At 38.5% G+C, this 18,275-nt stretch overlaps 1 protein-coding gene across 1 annotated transcript in view; it reads left to right on the top strand.

Annotated features, from left to right (window-relative positions):
• Positions 1 to 17,347, top strand: part of syt11a (synaptotagmin XIa) — a 33,642-nt gene extending 16,295 nt beyond the window's left edge. Inside the window, exons 2-4 of the mRNA XM_079829504.1 lie at positions 1,227 to 2,116; positions 13,437 to 13,557; positions 13,915 to 17,347. Coding sequence (XP_079685630.1) covers positions 1,227 to 2,116; positions 13,437 to 13,557; positions 13,915 to 14,225 — 1,322 coding nt within the window. The 3' untranslated portion in view covers positions 14,226 to 17,347. The remainder of the gene's footprint in view (positions 1 to 1,226; positions 2,117 to 13,436; positions 13,558 to 13,914) is intronic.
• The last annotated feature ends 928 nt before the right edge of the window (positions 17,348 to 18,275 follow it).

Here is an 18,275-nt window from a genome sequence, read left to right as displayed (position 1 = left end):
TCGGAATCAGAGCTAGCATTCACAGGCCATGCCCTCACATAATGAGATATTGTGAAACACCAACTTTTGTGGAACTAACCAGTTCCCAATGAAAAAAATATTATTGAAGTAAAATGGGCCCTAAAATTGTCCTAAAGCCATGTGTAGAGCTCCAGGACAAAGGCGTGTTACCGTGTCAGTTATTAAAGGTGCTTGGGCAAAGGGAGCCCACAGTCTGATGTTTCCTAATTGAATGCCCTGCGGCATGGGGCAAAAGTAGCACCTGCCAGCTCCGGTTAAGCTTGTTATGGTCTGTTTCTGACATTTGAAAGTTTCGGGGGAATTGTTTTAATGAGCCAAATATGACAGCTATATAAATGACCAGATTCTGGCAGTGTCAGTTTTTTCACCTTTAATAAAACAGAAGAGATGTCTGTGTGTTGAGATTAGGTCTGTGTGAATTACAGTAAATGCTCCAGGTGAATGTTACTGCTGGATCTTCTCATGGACTGTAATAAAGAATCCATGATCATAAATATAACTGCTGTGCTCAGCATCAGCCCCATTAGGTAGCAAATGGCTGTGAAACAAGCAAGAAACAAACAGTCATGAATTAAACAGGAAAGAATCCAAGGTGCAACCAAGAGCAAGAATTATCCTGCAATATACCCAGAAAATTGTTTTTCATTACCACAGATCATTTCAATAGCCTACCTAGAAAGCTCATTTTTTAATTTGAGTGAGGTTTTTCTCTCTCACAAACAAGTATACTCCATAAATCTGTTCTCCTATTCATGTTTTTGCATTTGTCTGGACTGACCTGAAGCACTGCTGCTGTTTTTCTGTGTTTCTCTTCCCGGTTACTCTCTTTTCTACATCTAACTGGGTCAGTCTCTTACCTCAATTTGAGGCCATCGGTGGCCAAGTTTGTTGTTCTGTTTAATTCACTTTCAGACCAGATGTTTTTCTCTAGAAACCTCATCTAACAACACACCACCCACAACTTTGTGTGAATGTGGGTCACAATCCAAATTAAACTATTATGAGTTATGAAGATGATGCACAGTATTTAGTTAGATTTAGTTACAGTCCTGCAGCAGTAATGATGTTATTATTTTTGGATCCAAACTGAGGCTAAATAATTATGCTTAAATATATTATTTCTGTAATAAATACCCCTTTTAAAAGTATGCTAGAGTGTACTTTTCCACTTGGGTGATCTAATTTATTGTCTTTGTCTCTTTCAGATGTGTCACCAGTGCTCGCAGGTTTTCTGGGTGCAGGGGTCTTGGTTGTCTCCGTAACAGTGGCCGTTTTCCTGTGGACGTGCTGTCAACGGCGATATCGTCAAATGTCAGGTGCGTACAAGCTGACCAGCGGCCCCTACGACCCACCCGTTGACCCCCCCTACAAGTTCATCCACATGCTCAAAGGCATCAGCATCTACCCCGAGACCCTCAGCAACAGCAAGAAGATTGTACGGGTGGGCCAGCGCTCAGGATCAAATTCCTTGTTCAGAGAATGGAGTCGTGGATCCCGAAACAGTGACGTGCTCCTTGTGGATGCAGATCCCGAAGGTGGCACCGCGCACCTACAGATGAACCACCTGGTCCCCCCTGTGGGTCCTCCCAGACTGGAGAGGGCGCTGCCCATCCGGGCGGACTACTGCTGTATGGAGAGCAGTTCAGGAAGCAGCAGTGAAGCACCCAGTAAAACGGCATCCCCCTACAGTCTCAACTCGCCCTCTCTAGGAACGCTCAGTCTGGCCATTGACTACAACTTCCCCAAGAAGGCCCTCGTTGTCACTATCGTAGGAGCACAGGGGCTCCCTGCGGTGGACGAACAGGCGGGCAGTTCTGACCCCTACGTGAAGATGACCATTCTACCCGAGAAGAAGCACCGGGTGAAGACACGTGTACTGAGGAAGACTCTGGAGCCCGTGTTCGACGAGACGTTCACCTTCTACGGCATCCCGTACAGCTTGCTGCCCGAGCTTACGCTGCACTTCCTGGTGCTCAGCTTTGATCGCTTTGCACGGGATGATGTCATTGGGGAGGCGGTCGTGCCGTTGGTGGGCGTAGACCCCAGCACGGGACGAGCGCACATCACCCAGCAAATCAGCAAGAGGAACACACAGGTGAGTGTTTCTCGACCTTGCACAGGATTGTGGGATATCTTAGGCCACGTACACACTGTAAAGTTTCTGGGGTGGAAACCGCATTTAAATACAGAGGTGAATCACCTATTGTTCTGTGTCTGTACAGATTACAAAACATGACTCGTTCCTTGTTTGTGATGATTGACACCGTGGTAACCACAGCAAAGTTCTGGTGTCTTGTGTGTTTGCTATTTTTGACCAAATTAATATTCCAGCGGCTAAAGACTCCTCATGTTCTACAATTTTCGACAGAGGTTTTGTTTGATCTTAAAAGGCTGCTTCACAGAGCACTCTCTTGATGTGTTGATGTCCATTTATTAAAAGTACTTTTGGGCTTGTTGTTCGCATTTAAATCATAAAGCAATCAAATTTATGGGTTAGTTCACCCCAAAATGAAAATGATCCCAAGCCATCGTAGGTGTGTTTGATTTTCTTCTTTCAGCCAAACACAATTGGAGTTATATTAAAAAATATCCTGGCTCTTCCAAACCTTATTCACTCCTAACAGGAGTCCATCCATCATAAAGGTGTAATCCAAATGGCTCCAGGGGGTTAACAAAGGCCTTCTGAAGTGAAGCAATGCATTTTTTAAAGAAAAATATCCATAGTTATTATAACTTTATAAACTGTAATCACGGTAATGTCTGTCCGCGCTCTCACGAGAGCTGAGTTCCGGCGTAAGACATATAGCTTAGGTGAGAATAGACGCCTCACACGGTTCAAACAAATAGGGCTGGGCAAAAAACTCAAGCTCCTGTTCTCTTATATCGAATTCTCCGACACCTCATTAAAAATTCTCGCTTTAAACTTATAATTTGTGACCGGTGTTTTGTTTTGCTATATCCTCTACGCTTCCATGTTCGTCAATACGCCATGCGTCGGGTCAGAGTTCACTCTTCCACCCAAACCCGACTTGTGTACAGCCCTTACTGGAAGCCAGTGATTACAGTTTATAAAGTTATAAATATGGATATTTTTTAGTGCTGTCAAATCGATTCATCGCAATGAATCACATCCAAAATAAAAGTCTGTGTTTACATAATATACTGTATGTGTGTGTACATGTAAAAAATGCTGGGTTGTTTCAACCCAAAATTGGGTCAGAATGGACTAATCCAACTGTTGGGTTAAATGTATTAATTCAAATTTTAACCTAACGATTGGGTTTGTCCATATTTGACCCAATATTGGGATGAAACAACCCAGCATTTTTTAGAGTATACTGTGTATAGTTATTATTAACACTAATTCATGTTTACATGTTTATATTTAAGAAATATTTGCATGTATATACTGTATGTATGTATGTATATATATATATATATATATATATATATATATATATATATATATATATATATATATATATATATATATATATATATATATATATATATAATATATATATATAATATATTATTTATAAATATAAACATTTTATATATAAATATTTAAAAAAATCTTAAATATATACATGCATGTGTGTGCATTTATACATTATATACATAATAATTATACACAGTACACACACATATTATGTAAACACAAACTTTTATTTTGGATGCGATTAATTGCAAATAATCGATTTGACAGCACTAATGTTTTTCTTACAAAAATGCATCGCTTCGCTTCAGAAGGCCTTTATTAACCCCTTGGAACCGTATGGATTCGTTTTTTTGATGGATGGATGCACTTTTTTGGGCTTTAAAAAAATGGTATCATTCGCTCCCATTATAAAGCCCTAACCCTAACAAAATCTGGCCATGAGTCAAAGCTTGTACCTCATGCCCTGTGATTTTCATGCAGAATTTTTGTAAAATGCAATTGTTACTCTAATGAACTACCAAACTTTGTTTGTACAGAACAGGATTGACGCCCGTTTCACACATACTCCGTCTGCAGTGCGTATGCGGTGCATGTTGCGGTGCGTATGCGGTGCAGGAGCAGCACGCGCTGTTATGCTTTCATATATGCTGCGTTTGCAGCGCGCAACTGATCCGCGGTTGAATACCACAAACATAGCATTTATTCATTATTATTTTCATTTCAAATCCAAAAGTTGTTACTGAACATGGCTTGTCAGAATTGCAATTCTCTGTTTACACTTTCATAGATGTCACGTTTTAACGTAGTAGGCTACATTTAAACAACGTTTTATTCAATTCATTACTTTATATTTATATAGCCTATATAACTTTATATAGCCTATACTTTAGCTCACACAAGTGGCAAAACATTGAAATATAACTTATAGCCTATAAACATTTTAAATTAGAAACAATAGAAACAGTCGACTCTCGTATTTTCTTTCGTTTTTAAACCCTTTTAAAAGCAGGTCATAAAGACCTTTGTTTTTCCACCTCCAGGAACGAACGTGCTCTTCATTATTAAAATTTTTTTAACCTAAATGCCAGGTAAGGTGTCGTTTCCTTGCTTTACCCGAGAAAAAAAAGCCATGTGTTGACTTTGAAACTGTGACGAAGAGGCTGAAGCGTTCGGATCCATTTGCAAGACTTTATTCACACAGGTAAGCCAACAGAGATAGGCAGTCATAAAGTTCAAACACAAGGAATAAGCCAGAGGCAGAGTAAGGGTAAATCAAGACTTCACAAATGAACAATGAGCAGAGCAGTCCAGATAAAGGTGAGCTGAGGGTCCACAGGTGATAATAATGAACTAATAATTAGCAGAGGAGCAAGGAAGGGAAATGCAGTCTTAATACGCAGGAGAGAGAGATCTGGTGAAACCAGGAGGAGGCGTGGTTGAGCGTTCCGTGACAGAAACAGAGTATATTTTAAATTACATACATCTGTGGTAAAATTACTAGATTTTCGCGTCAGTACATGTTTATTTTAAAGCGAACATTGTGCTGTCACTTTAATTCCGCAGTGCAGCACAGCAAAAAATAGACTCGGTAGGCCTACGGAAACGATCGCCGGACTGCTGCAGACGCACCGCACCTGGAACGGACTGACGGACAGCATCCGCGCGCAGTGTGAAAGCTGTAATCCGTTAACATGGGTACGGAAAAAAATACGCACCGCATACGCACTGCAAACGGAGTATGTGTGAAACGGGCGTAAGCACTAAAAGGTGAACTGACACCTGAATTCAGCTGCAGTGTGTACGTGGCCTTAGATGCCTGTAATCTTCATAACACCACACTTAAATCATTCGAAAACATGAAAACATCAGTATTGGGTGGCTCTGCAAACGGCATCATATTCCTCGGCTGTTATTCGACGCAGTGATCGTTAAACTTAATCATTCCCATGAGATGGCTGCTCGAACCTTTATGGATCTCCCAAGATGTTTTATGGTTAGCGGCAGTCATTGTGGGTGAAAGTCTTTCTCCAGCTTTAGACATAAACCTGATATAGGAAATAAGGTAAAAGAAAAGATTTTGAGATCTTTGCCCCAGGTTAAGGGTCCCTGTGATTCATACAAGCAGTTTCAGATTGACAGCGCTGCCATCAATTCCAGTTCATTGAAGCTATTATCCCACAACTTTTCTTGAGACTGAGTCACAGAGCTGCTGATTTTATTGTGTTGACATTTTGAACTTTTGTTTTGTTTTTGGCATTTTAGAGGATATATAAGCTTTACATTTTTTTCAAATGTGATTTTTGAGACCTTTGCAGCTGTATTTGTAACTGTGAGATTACAAAGTGGTTTTAAGGGGAAGCTGTTTTATGTGCTATTCCAGTTAGTATGAAAAATAAGTGTACCAAGCACAATTTTCTCACCATAACACTGTGAAAATTATAACCAAGTTCTGTACATATGCTTAAGTATGTTAGTCAACACATTAAAATAAGTGTACTTCTTTAAAGAATGACAAAATATTATTAAAACATTGATTTAAAATGTACTTTAAGATAAAGGTTATAATTTAACATCATTACAAAGTGTATTTTTTGAAAAGTTAAGAGTTAAGAAACACTCTAGCACGTGTATTCTCTTTATGTACAATTATTTAATTAATATCATATTATCTACAAGACAAGTACAGTTTAAAAAATATATATTTTTAAGATTTGAAGTACACTACAAGTGTATATTTATTACAGTTAAGCACACTTCAGCTCACTTTTTCACAAGGTTTGTTGGGGAAAGGTTGCTATTACTTTTGTAAGTAATGACGGGAAGTTACCTGAGCCATATTTAGAGACCAGAATATAATAGAGAATGGGGAATTAGAAACTGCTTAGAAATCACCACTGTGGCAGAGATTTTTGCATGGACAAACATCAATCATATTTTCTTCTGAAATCATCCTGTGTTTCATACTATAGATGTTATATTATGTAATTGTATACCATTGTGCTCCTTGCACATATGGGCTGGGCTTTATGGGTGGTGAGAGCGTCTATTGATCCACGGCCCATTAAAGTGGCATTATTGCAGACAGAGATTGTAGCCATAAAGGTTACAGACTGCAGGGGGCACATCCATCAGTACAGCCATTTGGAAACTTGCATCATTAGCAATGATACTCACAAACAAAACAACTAGCATCTCTTCAGTTATTTGCTTCGGGAAAATTATTGATACTTTCTATGCTCCTGTTGTTTCTTATACGCCTGTTTACACATGGTATGGATGCCTTTTATTGATGGAAAAAATGTTTTTCCCGTAACCACTTGTGATAGTATTTTGTAGGGAGGGTCTCTGGTGTTTTAACTGTATACACTAAGTTTGGGGTCAGTAAGATTTTTAATGTTTTTGAAAGAAGTCTCTTGTGCTCAGCAAGGTTGAAATGAAAAAACAGAAATGACAAAACCAGTAATATTGTGAAATATATATATATATTTTTAAATAACTATTTTCTATTGTAGTACATTTTAAAACGTATTTATTACTGTTATGACAAAACTGAATTTTCATCAGCCATTACTCCAGTCTTCAGTGTCACATGATCCTTCAGTTTTGGCTCAGGAGGAACTGTCAAAGAGTACTGCTGTTTGTTCACGGCGCCCTGTGACATGAGGTGCGTTCCATTCGACAGGATCCCTACGCAGTGTTCCCTGCTCCCTACTCCCTGAGCACGGTATATCAGTTGAAGTGGACTTCGCTGACAATAATCTCTCATTTGGAACGCCCTGCAACGTCAAAGAAAGGCAACGACGGGGTCGCACAGATTATGATACAACATAAATTAATATTGTAATTTACTTTACTTTAAAATTTAAATCCATATAATAGAAATATACATTTACAAAACACACAGAATGTACCTAAAAATATTATCAAAACGTTGTATTAGTCTATTCGTTTTATTAATTTACATATACTTGTATATTTAATTGACTATAAACAGATTTGATGCTAATATAAAAATCAATATGATTTTGGATATGAACTGCTCAATATGAAAATACGTTTTGATTTGGGTAACTATGTATTAATGTGTTTTTAATCAATGGTCTTATTAATTGCAGGGGTTTTATCTTGTGCGCTTTCTTTCCCATGCGCAGCATAGTAAACGAGGTAAATAAAGTAAAAAATGACAGGCCTCAGCTGCTTCTCAACACTTTTAATTTGTTAATTTTCTATAGAATATGCAAATAGTCATTGCCAACAGTCATTGCCATAACCAGTCATACTCTAGTTTTGTAGTAAACTCTTCCATCTCAGAGCCGTTTAAAAACTCTTCCAACGGCTCCGCTCCATCGTTAGTTTGGACTGGTGATGCGACGCGCAATGACAAGTGATTTTCGCTTTCCACTTCCTGTGGAGTGATGTATTGATGTTCCCTTCTTCCCTACGCCGTTCGCAGTGCCCTTTGAACGGAACATGTTCACTCCCTTCGGATTGGAATCTCACTTCGCAGTCCACTTACGGTCGAATGGAATGCACCTTATGTCTACAACTCTGTATAGCCTTACGGAACGCGCTGATGACCTGCGCGAGCAGGTGCGCAGAGGTATGTTAATATACATCAGTTGACAGGCAGGTAGGACATGCCGAATGCAATGATTGGACGAAAATGTTTTTGGTCCTGAAAATTCCATAGAAGATATATGTAAAAAATATATATATTTAGTCCACTTCTGTTATTGATTGCTATTAGGATGTGAAGAGAGTTTCAACCAGAATAACAAAGAGTGTTTATGAAAAGAAAATTGCCTACCCTACCTGTAGGGTCCTATCACACACCCGGCACAATGCGACGCCGGGCACGACGCAAGTGTTTTTTGCTAGTTTCAGCCCGATGCAGTTATCATTTTCACGTCCAGTGCCACCTTGTTTAAATAGCAAATGCACTCGCACCCATCTGTTCACGCATAGGTGTGCTGGTCTAAAACAGAGGTGTGTTCAGGCGCATTGTTTGGGCGTTGTTATTTTGAGGCAATTGAAAACGACTGCACCATTGACTGGTGTAAAGTCAATAAAGCAGTATTTTTTGTGTTCATTTTTATTTTTTTGTGTTACTCATTAAGTGACTAGGTACAACCCTTTTGGACCTGGCGCACCGACCGTTTTTCCCATCATTAAACTAGCAAAAGTGGATTCGGACATGCCCTAAATGCGCCACTCGCTTCAGGCAATGCACTCAGATCGTTAAAATAGGGCCCTTAATGTCCGAGAGACATTAGATCAGATCAGTGTTCACACTTTACTGTGATCACATGCATTTTTGACTACCTTGAAACTATAGTTAGTGATCACAAAATGTTTTGAACCTCTTTTACACCTATATTTAGAGCACTTATTGTCTGTTTGTGATGGTCGGGTCACACAAGACAGATAGCAGGTGTAAAAGGGGCCTTACTAGTGAACACCCATTTAAATAGAGAGAGAAAGCGCGACTGAGTTATGATGAAGGATTTGCACCCATTTTCACTCAAACACAAGCAGAACACTGTTAAAAGTTGTTGCATAACAAGTAATAATAGTATAATACTCTGCTGTATTTCCATCAAAACAGGAACAATAGCATTATAAGCAATTTTCATAATCTCATTCTCTCTGGCCGCAGAAAATCTTTAGCGCTTTGAGGGAAATAAGTATTTGAGCTTGTGTTCCCGCTTGTGTACGGCTTTGTAAATCAGTACACAGAATATGCAGAGTAAGCTTGTTCAAATCAGAGAACTTCCTGTCTGCTTTATACTCTTCTATAAAGAGAGTATCATAAATTGAATCACTGCCTATATGGCTCCACAAGACAGGAGCATTAGGGTGTTGGCTGGGAGTGGTGGACAATCGATTCCGCTAGGAGAAAGACAGAGAGAGAGAGAGAGAGGGAGGGAGAGGATTATGGGAGAGGAGGAAGGAGAAAAAGCTCAGGAAACAGATGGGGTGCAGTTTGTGCAGTGAGAGAGAGTGGTGGAGAGAGATGGGTGATTATGAAGAGTGAGTGACATACTGCGGCAGCGCCATGCCCGTTTTGCTCGCTTATAGTTTCATGGAAGAGAAAGAAAATGAATGTGAGCAGAATAAGAGTAGCCTAATGACATTTAGCCGAGGTCAAACTAGAGTGACCTCAATCATATTCGTAGGTATCTGTTTTAAAGTGTTCATGTTTATATTTGTATTTGAATAGACTTAAAGGGTAAGTTCACCCAAAAATGAAAATGATTCACTCATTAAGACACAAATTAAGATATTTTTGATGAAATCTGAGAGCTTTCTGACCCCACATAGACTGCAATGTAATTGCCACTTTCAAGGCCCAGAAAGGTAGTAAAGACATCGTTAAAATAGTCCATGTGACTACAGTGGTTCAAACTAAATGTTAGGAAGCGACAAGAATATTTTTTATGCGCAAAAAAAACAAACACAAATAACAACTTTATTCAACAATTTCTTCTCTTCTGTGTCAGTTTCCTACGCTGTTCATGTTGTAAACACAGTGCAGCGCTTCCGGTTTCTACGTCAGAACGCCGACTCTGTATATCTTTACTACCTTTCTGGGCTTTGAAAGTTGTAATAACGTTGCAGTCTATGTACGGTCAGAAAGCTCTCAGATTTCAGTGTAAAATTACAGTGTATTCCAGGTTAATAATTGCATCGATTTCACAGAAAATAACCCAGCATGATTGTTTTTACTGTCAATTTTGACTACAGTACTTTACTGTAAAATAATATTGTTTAATATTGTAAAGTCCTGGCAGATGTTTAAAATAAATCTACCCCCCTCCCACCCCTACCTCAAATTGGTCAATAGCCAAAATATAAAAATCTAAAGGAATTTAAGAAGCAAAGTTACCCATAGAGACTATGCCTCATTATTCAGCTAAAATGAAAATCACAAACACTTACAGACATTACACATTAAGATGAAGGCTGTTTTAAGTCCATGTTTAGCTCCTGGATGTCTCCTAATGCAAGTTGCCATGGTGATAACCAGGAGCAGGACTGGAATCTTTACTCTCAAAGAAGAGAAGAGAAAAATAAAGACAGAGATGGCAAGAGAAAAACAAGGGGGGGAAAGGCAACGTTTATATATCTAGAAGTCTTTGCATATGATGTGGAGGAAGGTTTGTGCAACAGAAAAATCTTTAAACATCATAACAACAAGATACATTTACATGAGTCGAAAAATTGCATAAGACAATAAAACTTTAAAGAAAATAGCTTAGTTAATTTTTTTTCTTATCCCATTCAAACAGTTTAAAATAAATTTAAAATGTTTTTTGTTGTTGTATAAAGGCAGGTTTAAGCTTAAAAATAAAATCAAACTATTTAGCATATCTTAAAAATTAATTCAAATTATACTCTTAAATGTAACTTAAATGTTTTGCTCATCAAAAATGTTTCTCCTCAAAAATATCTTGATATTTTTCCTGGAAAATAAGGCAACAATTATAGCAGTGTAGACCAGAACTGAATGTGAATAACAGTACAGAAAAGGATGTCTTTTTAAATGGTAATGAGTGGCTTTATTTATTTATTTTTTTGTGTAGTTTTGGCAACCGAGTTAAGGCTGGGTGCTTGTTCTACCATTGAGGAACAGTGAAAGTTCAGCACTGAAATTAAACTCAGCAACTGTACAAAGTACATGGACATTTATTTGAAGAAAGCGTTAAGACAGTTTATATTGGTTGCTTGTTGCTAAACAACTTGCTGTTACATTTTGAAACTGTTTTAAATTTGGAACTTGTATATCTGTGTCATCACAATTTGCTACTGCTTTTAATATGAGGCAGAGTTTCATAACTCGTGATTAAAATTATGGTTTAAAAGTCACCGTAAGCTGTTGCTGAAGGTTTCAGTGCTCATAAGTGTCAGATTGCAAGACTGTATTTGCAGAGACAGGGTTAGAAATGAATGTCCTGTGGGAGTTGAAGCGTGGCTTGCAGAGACACCAATGCTCTTTTTGTCCTCTTCTCTTAAGACAATGGAGAGGTGCCTTTAATTATTCCACCTTGCTTACCCACATGAACATATGATCACCATTGCCCAGGGAGAACTGACAGGCGCACAGATGGCTCACCATTGCAGTTCTTTCTCACACTTGTCCATCTAGAGAATAAGTGGCAATTTAATGTATCATGTGAACAGGACAGGCTCTGGTGTAATTGCAGTGAATGCTCTGTCCTCCTTTACGGTCCATTTCACTTTCCAGGTGATGAAGTCATTTTTCCTTCTAGCACCCCAGGTGGATAATGACTTCAGTTGTCAGAAATGTATCATATGGGATAATGTGGGGACACCATGCATACTGAAAGGAGAGCCCATGTACTTCCAATGCTCCTGGAGTGTTGAAGGACCCTGACTTTGTTAAATGACAGAAGGTACTTGGGTAACACCTTTATTTTGATGGTCCCTTTTTATCATTCTGTTTACTATAAGTGACATACTGCAATTCATTGACTGGCTGCTAGGGACAGGCTCCAGAAGGGAGCAGAATCTCATTGAGCCCCATGTTAAAATGCCCAACTTTACAGCAGATTAAAACATGTTTACAGCCTGGTACAAATTGTAGTCTGTTAGTCATCGCGTCACTTCAGCTCCGCCCACGTCCCGCCTTTTTGCCCGTTCTCTGTTATCCAAGAGTGACGCGCGATGACGCGCTGCCAAGATGGCAACAGCCATCTCGTCCATACTTTGCGCTTCAAAACTGCTCATCAGAATCCAATGGGTGACGTCACGGACACTACGTCCATATTTTTTACAGTCTATGTTCTAACCCTAATCCTACCAGTCTGTACTCGACTAACACTCTAATGAGAGTTAGTAGACATGTATGTGCAATGTTACTTATAGTCAACAGAATGTGTTAAAGGGACCATCAAAATAAAGTGAAACCAGTAGTTGCCAGTATTTCTGAAGACTTGACACCAGCAGTCATACTTTTGGCCCTTTGTATCCAATTACAGTCCTGGACAACCCAGACATCCTACAGAGTTTAGCTACAGTTTGTCCCAACATACCTTCCTGGAAAATTCTGGTAAATGCTGATAACATTGGTCCATTTGTGTTTAATTGGGGCAAAACTCTGCAGGACAGTGGTCCTCCAGGAGCAGGATTTGAAACCCCTGCACTTGGCCAGGGGACCCTCCAAAAACAATTTCCAAACAAACAAAAAAAAAACTCTTACTTTTTGTCTGGTTTTGTCCTAGAGGTCAGGGGTGCCAGGAGAACACATTGTTCCTGTATTGCAGCACTTCCTCACTGGATTGCATCACTTGCAAACCCTACCTTGTCCCAGAATCAGGGGTAGCATTAGGTCTCTCAACACTCACTGACTTGGCTATGATGGCCATGAGTATTGCAAGCACTTGGACAAGGTTGATGGCATGTTGTAGTACTCAAGACCGGCCTCTGTCTGAAACCCGAGCTCCAAGACCATATATTCATGGTCTTGGCCTTTTCACGGACTTGGAGGCATTAGGATTTGGCCTTAACTCAAGACTCATTGCCGAATTCGCACATATGATGCTCTGTGCTATTGTGTTTCTCCGTAGGAATACTGTCTGCACGCTGCCCAAACTTAGACTGCCTGAATCATTAACACCCTCTTCAGGTCTCTGGCTTGTCTCTGACTCAACACTCTTCTAGTCTTGGTCTCGGTCTCGAAAGAGCTGGTCTTGTCCACAATGATGGGCATTGTCCCCCTTGTTAGCACTGCTTTGGGAAGTATGGATAAATGGGACATGCTTACCTTACTTTTGGACAGAGTCTTAAAGGGCAAGACTATCATGAGCCATTGGGGAAATCCTTTTACATCAGTGCTGTGATCACTGTCAGATCATCGCATGTGGCTCATCACCATGATCCTTAGACATTTATCTGATAGACTTTTGTGTATGCTTATAAACATTTGTTCAATTTCTGTTCTGTTTCTCCATAGTGTGAAAGCCGTGGGGAATTGCTGGTCTCACTGTCCTACCAGCCTGTTACTCACAGGCTTAATGTGGTTGTCCTTAAGGCCAAACACCTGCCAACCATGGACATCAGTGGTCTGTCAGGCAGTAAGTACACAGCATACATATACACAGAAATATGCACGCTTAAAAATAAAGGTTTCAAAACGGGGGTTTTGCACCGACGCCATAGAAAAGAAATATTTTAGGTTCCCTAAAGAACCTTTCAGTGAACAGTTCTTAAAAGAACCATTTTTCTTTATAATCTGAAGAAACTTTTTCCACTGTAAAGAAAAGATGGAATGGAAAGGTTCCATGGATGTTAAAGGTTCTTCATGGAACCATAGATGCAAAAAAAAAAACTTTATTTTTAAGAGTGAACATACTCAAATAATCCCATTTATGATGCCAAAAACTTGTCAGTATCCAACCTCACACATCATTAATTCTCTTTTCTACCTACAGACCCTTATGTTAAAGTGAACGTCTTCTACGGCCGCAAGCGCATAGCCAAGAAGAAGACGCATGTCAAGAAATGCACACTCAATCCTGTTTTCAATGAATCCTTTATCTACGATGTTCCCGCTGAGCTAATGCCGGACATCTCCGTGGAGTTTCTGGTCATTGATTTTGACCGCACCACGAAGAATGAGGTTGTGGGTCGCCTGGTTCTGGGTGGTCAGAGCCCCATTCCATCAGGGGTGACCCACTGGAGGGAAGTCTGTGACAACCCAAGGCGGCAGATTGCCAAATGGCATAACCTTACAGAGTACTAAAACATGGAGAAAGCAAAGCGTATTATACCACTTCCTTACAGTCAACCCCTCTATAGAAAGAAGCCCATTTAACAATCTCCAATTTTCCCTATACAGATAGGTGTACGAGTGGATGAATATATGTATCAGTACAAAGGACCATGAGCAGTCTAACGGAACCACTTGGAAAGTTCTCAATGAACTTATAGCAAAAAAGTCTCATTCGTCATAGCAAAAAACAAGAAAGAAAAAAAAAACAAGAAAAAAGAAAGAAAAAAAGTAAATTATGGCTCTGAAATATACCTGTATGAGTACCACAGTATCCTCAGAGCCTTTCACCAGTATACCGGCATATTCACAATATACATCCAATACTTTCAATTAGCTGCATGCTAGAGATAATGAGACACTTTTGTATTTAGGATAAAGGAGGGCTGTAAGAAAAAGTGAGCTTCAAGCCCACTTTTTAGGACAATAATGGGGTGAATTTTTCATAGTAAATACGGATGAATGGTGATATAAACTGGACGCCATCATGAACATTTTTGCTAACATGCTAATATTTACCACAGAAGGCAAGGTAGAAATATGGCTATCCAATTTTTTTTATTAATGCTTAGTCTTTTAAGGACGCTGAATTTGAGAAGTAAATTCTCTGAAAAAAAAACTAAAACTCTAAATATCAGTTAAACAATACTTGGATTTAAGTGATCGTCAGCTCAGGATTAAAAACTAATTTAATTTACGAAACCACTCTTAACGCTCCATACAGTAAAGCCAGTCTACACTGTCTCCATGCTGTAGCCGCTTTATTTATTTGTAGCTGTACTTATACTTAATTTCTCCATCTTGATGACAAAGCACTTCTATGACAAATTTGTTGTCGCATATCTTAACATATCTACTATTCGTTGACTGAAATATTTTTTTTTCTTTAGGCATATCTATGCACATTTCCATTTTACTGCAAAGGACTTTTTGACCCAGTTGCTGTGCTACCATAACACAGAGATCAGGGAAGGTTCGGTCAAAAAAGTTGGAGGGAAACAAAGATCAAATAACAGTCAAAGCCAAATGTGACAGATATTAGCATATTTGCGTATTGTCTGCAAATTTGTACATTTTAACTGTACCTAACATCACAGTTTCTATTGCCATCAAACGTGTTTTTTAATTCTTAAGGCCATGAAACATGTCTTTGGTCAAGATGTACATAATGTATCATAGGGCGTAACACTTGTTCGGTTTCTTTTTTTTTTCATAGTACAACTGAATATCGCCAAATATAGGCTACATTTGGACTTTTGGCATATAAATGGTGTCATGAAATAACAGAAATCAAATTTAGCCAGATCTCTAACCACTTTAAAATCTTAATTACTTTAGTAACCTGTTAGGTTATTCAGTAAGCTAGTCTATGAATTATAGCAGATATATGCAGATTCAGACCAATTTTTGCACTTTCGTAGAGTACTGTATTTATTTTTATGATTTGTTTCTCAAAAGAAAAGAATATATATATATATCTATATGTATATGGTATATCAAAAACCTAACAACTATGATAGGACTAATAACTGACCATATCAAAGTTAGGATTTTGGCATAAGCCAGTAACCATTAGTCAGCGGCAGCTGTCGAAAACTAACCAAAGTAGATGGACCAACATTTTGTGGTGTGGAAAAGTGAGTGTTGGTGTCCGCGCTCACACCGCAGCTCACACTGCAGTCTCACACAGGCCCAGAGTCTATGTTTAAAGGCATGCAATGTGCGTGTGGATGTGTTCCTAATTATATCATTCGGTGCCCACAGCCCCTGAGGCAGATTTAAATGCCATTTTCCCAGTGCGAATGAGCGCATATTAAATTAGTAAGGCAGAAAGTGGGAGGGTGAGAGGAGGAAAAAGATATCGACTGGCTCATGAGATATTTCGTATTTAACATGTGAAATTAATATAGCAGTAAATTAGCCCCAAGCATTCTCTGCAGTCAAGCTCATTGTGAGTTTTAAAGACCACATAATGAGATTAACCATTGTTTATTAGGCTAAATGAATTACATTCCAATCACATTTTCATGGAAATCAAGAAGCCATGTGCCCATCATCCTAGTCCAGACTTTCTATTTCACTTCCAGGCTATACATTTACAAGAAGAATGAACTCTTCCACCTTCTAAAGTGTTTTTTTTTTTTTTTTTTTTAACCCTGCATGCATTCACTATTCAAATTTCTGCTTCAAAACTGGTGTATATATTACAGTTTTTAGTGGTTTATATATGACAGCAAACCCCACTTTTGTAAAAACAGCAACCCGAATTACACAATGCAACCTAAGTGAAATGATACATGCGTGTTTTTCTTTATTTTAACCCTCAGCTCCTTGTGTTACTTGAAACTTTTTTTGATCTTTTGGCATAAAAAGCTTGTTTTATATCAATAACTACATAAAGAAGAATATTATAACCAATTGTAAATGAGTGTTTGTTCCAATGCACTGGTGGGCAGTAGCACTTTCTGCTCTTCTTGTATCTAACTGTTTTACTTGGAATGGAAATGGTTTCTTTTTGTGTAAACCTCATCTTTTGGAGTACTATCTGCCCCACTTTTTCCTCTCTGCCACTGGTCCCTAACAGTTTTTTTTGCTGTTGTGTGTTGTACAAATACATTGAAAGCTGAACAAAGACGAAAATGAACCGAGAAGAAAATTATTGTAATAAATATATTAGTCCATTTGGATGCCGCAATGTCGATATGTTAAGGTGGAGTGAAGTTAGTGATTCAGCTTTATTTTAGGTGTCCCTAAAACGACCTAGATGATAAACAGTGTTAGTTCACCTCAACTGTAGTGTGATTCATGTTGTTACCTGGCCTTTTCAATATTTGTAAGTACAAGCAAGTTGTCTATGTATAATGTAAGTACAGTGTAATAACATGTACTTTACATATCTATAGCTTAATACTGCTCATTTCACTACATGATCTTCAGGGACAGCTAACTTAAAGTGCGAAGTGTAATGCTTTTGAGGGCAAATTATCTGCATACTGCTGTGAGTTTATGCTAAATACAGTATGTTACACTAATGCTGACTTGTACTGTATGTTGAAGTTGTTAACACAATGGACGTGCAAATAAAATAAAAACTGATACACTAAATCAAGTCTCCCCCTCTTTCTCTTGCTCTAAAGATAAACTGTCAAAATCATTTCAAGTAAACTGTCTCATTTTACAACTGCAAGTTTTCAATTATAAGGGGATGGATCAAAAATAGGATTTTATTTTTTATTTGAACTAACAGCTACATCTCACAATCAGAGCTGTGGCTGGTTGCATAAACTTCTTTGACTAGTCTTACAAGTTAGTCAACTACGTCATATTTTATTTATTTATTTTTAGAACAGTTACATAAAAACAGATCAGTCTAATTTGAATCTGAAAAGTAAGAGCGATTGCCATTTGGTTAACTGCAAGTTGGTCAGACTAGTTCTTATGACTTATGTCTTACAGTCATCATGAAATCAAAATGTACATTTCCTTTTTTTTATTGAATGAAGCAGTATTTATTATAAACGATGTATCTGTGCATACATTTTTATTTATTAAATTCATGTACCCTCATAATCTTCAGTCAAAATAATTTCCTCTTCCTTGTGCAGCCTCATCTCTCCTCTTCTGATGGTGTGTTTACTGGTGTAAGGGCGGGGCAACCTGTCAATCACATGAGATCACAGCAATAACAAACAACAACCATCCAGTCAAAATCAAGTCCTACCCAATATTTTTTTTCTTGTTCGAGAAGCTGTTTCACATTTGGATATACATCACAATAGGAAAGAAAAGACTATCACAGCTTCCGTTTCATGCTGTCTTTAACATAGTGGCTGTGTTTACACAAATGGCCTCTGTAGTTACATTACAAGACAGCTGTTCACTAACCATGTTTTTTGGACATTTGATTATTTATGAAATACCTTTGAGCACCACTTAAGTAGGTAGATGGGTAGCACTTTATTTTACAGTCCTTTTTTGAATTAACATACTATGTACGTATTGTAGTAAAGACTAACTGGGTAA

This window comes from Gobio gobio (genome assembly GCF_949357685.1).
Source record: "Gobio gobio genome assembly, chromosome: 11".
Classification (NCBI taxonomy): domain Eukaryota; kingdom Metazoa; phylum Chordata; class Actinopteri; order Cypriniformes; family Gobionidae; genus Gobio; species Gobio gobio.
This window is presented reverse-complemented; position numbering and strand designations above follow the sequence as displayed.